This window comes from Aplysia californica, unplaced genomic scaffold (assembly GCF_000002075.1).
Source record: "Aplysia californica isolate F4 #8 unplaced genomic scaffold, AplCal3.0 scaffold00407, whole genome shotgun sequence".
In the NCBI taxonomy this organism is placed as follows: domain Eukaryota; kingdom Metazoa; phylum Mollusca; class Gastropoda; order Aplysiida; family Aplysiidae; genus Aplysia; species Aplysia californica.
This window is the reverse complement of record NW_004797677.1, coordinates 34,048-42,922: the sequence shown is the minus strand read 5'-3', so window position 1 is coordinate 42,922 and position 8,875 is coordinate 34,048. Positions and strand designations below refer to the sequence as shown.

The following is an 8,875-nucleotide window of genomic DNA, read 5'->3' as shown; positions in this document are numbered from 1 at the left end:
GTGCTCCTGACTCCGTTGATGTGCCCCTAATCGGAAAAGTTTGCTTACCCTTGCGTTAGGGAATTCCCTTTATAAAAAACAGAACTCTCAGAACTCAGAACCACAACTCCATTTCTAAGAAGTGGGCAAGACTCTTATCCAATTTTGCAGACCATGCAAAGACCATGATGGCAATTTAGGTGACTTTTTTGGGCATCCCAGCAAATACCAAATAAATTCTGGACTTAACTTTGAACAGGAAATGACGTAAGGTATACAATGAGTCATGACAATCTTTATTCATCTCACAGGGAGAAATTTGTCTTGGTCGATAACAATGGCAGTAGTTTAACAAAGTTCCTGTACACACACGCATACACACAACAAGAAAGAACATAAATTTGCTTAGTTTTGGTAAGTAGGAGTTCTACGACACTTGCAACACAATAGGTCACATAAATGCCAAAGTTTAGAGGCGTTACAAAAGAGTAACCTACACAAAAAAGAAGGAAGAGAAATGAGGACAACAGAAGTTTGATAAGAAAGAAGGAACAAACAACGCCAGAGCACCTACCAACCACCCACATACATACACATACGCAGATCTGACAAGCGAGACAAGTCTCCGCCCCTTGAGAGAAACACAAACATCATACAAAATGAGCAATTAAATACACTAGAGTCCACATAAACAAAGCAAGATTAATCTGAAAACAGATTTAACTTCAAGTGGGAAAAAAAAAATATTCCCAATTTGTTTCCTGGTGTTTAACCAACCTCTCCAGGTTCTAAACAGAAAACCTGGACGAATCAGAGAAAATCAAGCAGTTTCACTGGACTCCACTGTAAAAATATAATTTAAATCAACGGTCTTGCTTGGGCCAAAGGCGACTTTAAAGCAATCAGAAATGTCCTGTATCATAAATAATACCATAGCAACAATTTTTCTTTCTTTCATTCTAATTGATATATAGAAATTTCTGGATATCATGCTTGGCTCATCAGAACATAAGGTTCCGAACTTTAAAAATATATGGCAGTCCTTTACCAGATTTTTGTCTTTTGATTACATGTACAATTTGTAAAGAAAAGCATCTCGATATGAGAAAAACAAAAGGTGTCTATAAATTTGGTTACTTCTGATTAAACATTTGATACAATGTAATGACAGTGACAGCTAAAAGAAACAGAAATGATCACACTTCTGCACTGCTGTCAGCTTTTCAAAACCAAAATACAAACTGTACCCTAACGGTAGGGCCTTAGCCAAGTAACCCCCCTCCAAACCCTTCACACACACACATACACTTTTCAACATTCAATAAATTAAAGTTATCCAAAGCGTGCACAAGCACCAAAAGGTCTCTCCAACTTATGTATGGGCTTTTTCTTATTATAAGTAGCAAATCATTTCTTGAAAGTTCATAATTTCTTTTCAGCATCAGCAAGTCCATGAGGAGCAATACCAGAAAATAGAGAATAATATGTGTAATGATGTGGTGGAACCAAGCGCTCATCAATTTTGGGGCATGTGGGTCAGTAGAATGTCACGTCATGGACAAAAGACATATTATTTCCTATTATAAAAGTCGGGGGAGTTGAAAATTGCTTTATCCGCTTACTTTGTAAGAGTCACCAGTTGAATCAGTAATCCCAAATTTGTTGCACTTAATGTATCTGTGTAAGGGAAACTTCTCCATCCTGTAGCCTGTCTTGACATAATATATCTCTAAGAGAAGCTTTGTTACTGCAATAATGCTGACCACAATCCAACTGTAGAGAGCTATTTTGTTCACACTGGAAAAAGTAGATAACTTTCAAACCTTTGCACCAAAATAATAATATGTTTGCCCCTCAGTACAAAGGTAAATACGTGTATATTTTACTAAACAAAAAAATTCTCGATTTATTTCTTTTTCAGTTAAAATGATTTCTGTTACAATGAGCTCGAGGTCCTTTCTTATCTTTACTGGTTCTCTGCACAATATTATTCACCCCTTGTGGCAAACAGAAGACATATCCCCAGAAAGTAAAATAGAATGAGTAATTGCGAGTGAGATGATCATGATTCCCTGATATAACGATGTATAACCCACTTGAGAGGGTACGGAAGAGAGAATCAAAAAGAGTCTCACTTTGACGTTGATCATTTGAGTTGCCATAGACCATTTTCCTGTCAACTTGAAAAACTAGTTTCCAGAGTAATCCTGTGTATAGCGGACGAAACAAAAGCCGACATGTGTCAACTCTGAATCAAGACTGAAAACTAAAACATTTAATCAAAAAAAGAAAAGAAATCTGACTACCACAATTGACACGTGAGTGATCGTTTACAAATTACGTCAGCTCAGAAGGGGGAGGGGGGAGGGGGGGGGGGGGGGCGTGTCAGTGAGTGAAAAGTTGACAAAAGTTGACATGGGGGAGAGGGGGTCCTTACAAAGTTACAAAGTTAAAATCAACCATGATGATGCTCTAAAAGGTTGGGGGAAAAAAGAAAAGAAAAGAAAGGAAGAGAAAAAATTATACACCACATTTTCTAGGCCAAAAATGAACACAGTTAATTATTTAGTTGTTAATGAATAATTTGACAGTTCAGGTATATTTCTTTGTGGTATTCTTTAATAAACAGTAGTTTTTATTCTTTTAATTTAAAATAAAGATAAACGGTGTAAATATAAAATGCATCCTGTACAGGTTCTATCTAAATGTACATGCACATTTTGGTTGACGTCAACTGGGGGGGGGGGTGTCATGGGAAAGATGACAGAAGTCGACAAAGGGGGAGGGGGTCATTATTTGCCAAATTAAAGCTGACATCATTTCTGAACCGTCCCCAAATTTTTTAAAAAAAAGGAGAATTTAAATGAAAGTCATTAATGGGCAACTGAGAGGAATGTAAAGTTAATCCATAAGTGTACGACATGAAGAGAATGGATAAACCCCAAGCTTTTATACCTCTCACACTCGCAGTTTCAACTATTCAAGTTTTTTCTTTCACAGAAACCCCCACTTATTTATTTACAAGCAACTGCATGCACATAGTGCAAAAAAATGTGACTGTCATGATGCTGTAACTACTAAAACCAACAGTCTCGTCATCTGTCTTGTCAGTTATCCTCACTTGTAACGTCATTCAGCCACAGAGCAACGTTTTTCTTCAGTAAGAAGACTGTGAATTCATTCGTTCGAGGATAACCCTTCCAGCCCCAGCCATTTTTGTGCAGACTCTACTAATCCCAGTCCCAGCCAATACATCAGTATTTCAGAAAAAAGGCATGCATTCTAAAAAGTGATGTAGTATATTCTTTGTAATGACACTTAGATAACAACATATATATATATAACAATGCTTAAAGATAAATGAATAAATATTAAGAAAATTTAAGTTTAATTAGGTTCACTGCCATTTTGAAAAATGGGTAAATTCGGTACCCTCAGAAACTTAGAATTTTGGGACAGTGGGAGGTACAAGCACAGCTGAAAATATACGCACATGAGGCTGGAAGGGTTAACATGGTTCAGGGACAGACTAAAACACCAGTACAGAGCTGCCAACTTTTCAAAACCAAAATATCAGACTCTACCTGCCCACACGGCACGTCAGGATGGGGGACACTGGCCAAGTAACCCCCATCCCTCCCCCGCAACCCTTCACACACAATTTTCTGCACTCAATAACTTCAAGACAATAAAAGAAGACCAGCAGCAAAAAATCTCTCCACTTGAATTATGGCCTGCGTTTTCATCATGAATCACAAACTTAGTCTTAATAGTTCATAATCTTTCATCAGAATCTGCAAGTGCGTGAGGAGCAATACAAGCAGACTGAGAAGGCGTATTTTTCAACACAAAAACGGACTTCTATACTCAAACTCTCAAAAACCGTACCGTAATAAATACAGGGTTTTTTTAACATCCTGATTGGCAGCTATGCTGGTGTGAAGGAAAGGGAAGGCCGAGGAGTCCTCCCTACATGTCAAACTTCCGAGTGTTTCACTAAACCGGCAGAGTTTTGCCCACTGTCTTTGAGGCGGCTGCGTAGAATATACTGGTGAAGAACTTGAGACCCGTCTGTCCTCCTGGGATGTAGCTCACCACATACCTGCAGGAACACACGACAGAAACATACTTTTTAAAATGTCGTCATCCAAATCTGCCGTAACTGACAAAACGTCTTCTTTATATTCACAACAGTTTCGAGGGAAAGAGTTTTCTTTTGTCAGCATAACCATTTAAAAGTAGCTTTCTTCCTAAATTTGAATTATAATTTATTCAAATACTAGTCACTGCTTCACTTTGATTTTTTCACACAAGTAGGGTAACTGATCAGGCTTTCAATTTAGCCAATAAAATATTTTGGTGCCAAAATGAAAAAAGGTGGGACACTTCCATACAGCTAGAAAAGGGTAGAGGGGAATTGTCATTCCAAATGAAGAATTGACGGTTTATTCCTTAAAAATTTTAAAATAAAGCATTAATTTCATGTAAAGCATAAATGCTTTATTCTTTTGCTTTAAAAAAACATTAAGGGCACACAGGAACCCTGAATGTTCAGGTGCCTATCCCACATGAGGTTTTGTTTAGTTTTAGTAACAGTTTCACGGCACTTGCAACACAAGAAGGTTATATAATGTATTGGATTAGAGGTGTTACAAGAGATAACAAACACAGAGAAAGAAGGAGGATAGATAAGGACGACAGATGTTGGATAGGAAAGAAAGTAGCAAAAAACACCAGAGCAGAAAGGCCGAGATTTTCAATATAAACTCTCCATACAGGGGAATTGAACTCAATTCTCCTGTCTGTGTGTCCCTGAAGCCCCTAGCCCCCTACACCAGAGTCAGCGGTAATAAGTATGTATTATTCAGAAAAAAAAAGCAAATAGATCCGGTAACAATGACAATAACCTTTCTGTTGCGTCAAGTCACAATTACACCATAATATAACTACTTGGCAACTCTTCCAAATTTCAACAGGTATTAACGAAAGCTCCAAAAAGCCAAATCGCTCAGGAAGCTTTTGCGACTCACCATATCAAAGCAACGACTTGTGCAACAGCAAAAATGACAGTGAAAACTGTACTCTTCACCTGAGGAAAATATTGGGTGTTTTCGTAAGAGTTTTACGGCACTTGCAACACAATAAAGCCATATAAGAGCCGAAGATTAGAGGTGTTACAAGAGAGTAACAAACACGAAAAAGAAGGAGGATAGACTTAAGGAAAACAGATTTTTGATAGGAAAGAATGAGCAAACCACACCAAAGCACTTACTAACCACCAACAAAATATTTGGAGGATAGATAATCAACTGACAAACAAGAAGGAAAACTTTATACACTGGCAAAAATCTACAATTGAGATTGTCCATGATAGTCTCTCATTGGCACGGGGAAAAGTGGCTGGTTGTTTCAGACAAGCAATCCTCTTGGTCAGCGTCATTAAATTTATTTTTTTTAGAGGCGAAGTGAGACGTGGTCTTTTATGCAGGCAACAATTGTCTTGGAACAAAGTTTAGAATTTATTCTTTAACTTTTTAATTATACCAGAAAGACAACGTCATGTCACTGTTGACAATTTTTAAAGACTTTCTTTAAAAAAAAAGGCCAAAAGTACCAATGCAAATGAACATCTCAATAGCCGACCATGTTACATAAAACAAGTTCTTCTCTTGTTGCTAAACATAATAATGTCTGTTCCAGTTCCCGAAATAAAAACAAGTTTACCAACAAAATGTTTTTACTTATCCAAATTCTGTAGTTTTTATTTTATTTTACTTAGGTCAAAGGCTGTCAATCCTCAAAATCAAAGAGGGGTGATACATTTCACACAACAACAAAAAAAAAAAGTAAAATAATAATAATAAATTAACTTTAAAAAAAACCAAACAACACTTCTATTTCTTGAAGTCAAAGGGTTCTCAATGAAGAACAATTTGTCACTCATAGTTACAAATTTAAAAAAAACAACTCACCCACAAAGAGAAGTACAATGTGGCGAACATGGTCCCGAAGTAGGTCAAGGTGAATGGTAACCGGCTCAAGGAAAATAGATGCTTTACATGATGAACAGGTCCCCACAACAAAGCAAAACTGGACAGAAAAAAGGAGACAATAGTATAAATGGTAGACTCTTGCATACAGTAGGGTCAACATTTATATATATATTACCTGTATTACCTGTCCTAAGCAACAATGTCATCGCACACCGGACAGGTCCATAAGTGCTCATTTCCTACCAGCACCAAAGCCCGCAAGGTATCCATACTGATTGTTCCGGTGGCTCTCTGATTTATATAATATAAGACAGGGCTACACAACGTTCCGGTGACAAATGATGTGAATAAGCTGCGCCTTTCGGTAAAAATATTGAGGTTAATTACAGCAGAGTCAGAGTGCAGTCATACAGACTCATGGTCGCTCATAAGGCTGCATGCCGTCAAAACCCTTCTTCTGAAAAATCTACACGACAGAAATCTAGTTGATGTTCATCGTGTGAATAAGTTATGGATCCTAAATGTGTTCACCAGACTTAAGGTAATTTGTAACTGGCAAATTTCAAGAGTCTAAAAGCTCTCTCCTTTGCCTCTGCATTGCCATAATGTCCACAGGTGCCTTTCTCGTTCTTGTTTTTTCCGCCTCCTTTCTTCTGAGGACTCTATGTTTTTTGTTACATTCTGCTACACACATACAATTCTAAGGCAGTGAAAAAAGCAACCAAGCGAGATGAATTGTCTCACCTAGATATCACAAAGAGACTTCCCATGGAGTACAAGAGTGCAAACTTGCGGGCCTTCAATACTAGGAAGGGGATGTAGAGACTGGCCTGAAAAGACAACAGAGGAGATAAAATCTTATATCTGTCATGAATTTCTCTAAACAGAGGATACAGACACTTTATCATTTCTAACAGAATAGAAAACGCCTAACATGGCACACATGTATGAATTTATACAAATAGGCAAATGAGATAGGCCTACAATACTCAAAGTAAACTCTGTAGTTCGACAGAAGAAAAAAGAAACTCCTTTGGTTAACATAGAGATAGAGAAGATGTGGCTGCAACGCTACATGTTATGAACAATTAATATATTGTGCCATGTGATATTAAAAAACAATTAAGAAAGTGATCATTTTCTTTATCAATACTCAAAAGTAAACTCTGTAGTTCGACGGAAAAAAAAAGAAACTCCTTTGATTAACATAGAGATAGAGAAGATATGGCTGCAACGCTACATGTTATGAACAATTAATATATTGTGCCATGTGGTATTAAAAAACAATTAAGAAAGTGTTCATTTTCTTTATCATTTCCCGGCTCGGGGTGAACAGAATCATATTTTTAAACGACTTTGTAACCTGTTTGGTATGTGGATATCAAGTTCACATTTTTCTAAAAAAACCATTTGAAACAATAATAACTTCCTGACCAACTGCCACAACAAACGCTTAGTTATAATCATATATAATGACCAACTGTCACCGAAGATCGCAGAACCTTGATGAAGAGAAGGTTCAGTTTTGTCACTCACCAAACTGAAGCAAAACGTTCCCATCAATAGGCAGACGATGAAGCCAAGGATCCTCTGTTTCTTTGACTGAAATATTAAAAGGGAACAATCAAAATCACTTCTCTCACATAATAACATAAATTGTTCCAAATAATACATTGTGATTACAGCTGACCCCCTTATGAATATATATTCCTTCATGATAATACTTGTGTATTCTTTTTCAAGCGAAAGAAGCTCACATCTTTAAATAAAAGTCTTTTATAATTGCAAAAGGTCAAGCTACCAAAATAGCCACTCACCCAGTTTGAAACAAATTATGACCTTCAAGAGAAATTCAAGTCTCTACTTGTTCAATTTTATGAATATATAAAAGTAGGCCTACATTGTAAAAATAAAAATACCAAAAGCGTCAATAATTGTAATTTTGTAAAGGGAAAAAGGTGGTACAGTAGATCTACCACAAAGTGAAATTTTTGTTTTGACATTGGAAGTTCGAACCCAGTTTTGAGTCCACACAAGAAGAATTCTTTCAATATTGTTGTGTTTAGTATTTCAAAAATGGCAACTAGAACACTTGACAAAGACAATAGAGGCCTTCATTTTAATGACTGACAACAAAATTGAGTTGTTTTCTCAATGTCTATATATGGTGAAGTCATTGCAGCATCTGAGTATTATAGGAGGAAGAGCTCAAGGAAAAACAAACAATATAATATGCTCTAAATTCATGATGCATTCTTTAACATTTCTATGAGGTCGACTGCAGTCACAAAGAAAGAGTCGTAAACAATTGAAGGCATCAAAGGGTGTTTCTAGTGAAAACTGGATGAGTGAAAGACAATGGAATATATTCTGAATTCAGTGTCAGTTGAAACTACATAGTAAGACAAAGGACTAAAAAGCTGGCTCACTCTCTATAACAAAACGCAGTGGCTACTTTCACGGCGCCATGAAAGTAGTTTGCAGGCTACGTACCGCGCTCTGAATAGTTAGTCTGCAATTTAAGAACGATCTTGTTCACTTCACCCCCAACCCTTTTCCCTTTTGCTTCTTCTTTTTTTCACCCCCTCCCACCCCTCTTCCCTTGCCTTGGCCTTCTTCTGTTCTCCCTTGTTTCTTCTAAGACCAGCTCTATTCGGACTCAAGCCCGAATATAATTTTTATCTATTCGGACTCGAGTGTCCGAACGGGTTAAATTATCTATTCGGACTCGGGTCCGAAAATGTTTTTTATTTATTCGGACTCAGCTTCTAAGTGAGTTATGTGAGAGTGAGGAGGTTACATTATATAAATATCGTCTGGGGATTTTACGTAAAATCAGAATTAGAACTAGAATAGCCTACAAGGACTGTGTAATTACAGTGAGTGTCAAAATTTTTAGGACG

At 37.0% G+C, this 8,875-nt stretch overlaps 1 protein-coding gene across 1 annotated transcript in view; it reads right to left on the bottom strand.

Moving 5' to 3' along the window:
* Nucleotides 1–3,724: 3,724 nt before the first annotated feature.
* LOC101858955 (protein transport protein SFT2) overlaps nucleotides 3,725–8,875 on the bottom strand; it is a 7,104-nt gene continuing 1,953 nt past the window's right edge. Inside the window, exons 2-6 of the mRNA XM_005104159.3 lie at nucleotides 7,509–7,574; nucleotides 6,717–6,802; nucleotides 5,952–6,069; nucleotides 5,010–5,068; nucleotides 3,725–4,081 (exon numbers count right to left, since the gene is read on the bottom strand). Coding sequence (XP_005104216.1) covers nucleotides 3,976–4,081; nucleotides 5,010–5,068; nucleotides 5,952–6,069; nucleotides 6,717–6,802; nucleotides 7,509–7,574 — 435 coding nt within the window. The 3' untranslated portion in view covers nucleotides 3,725–3,975. The remainder of the gene's footprint in view (nucleotides 4,082–5,009; nucleotides 5,069–5,951; nucleotides 6,070–6,716; nucleotides 6,803–7,508; nucleotides 7,575–8,875) is intronic.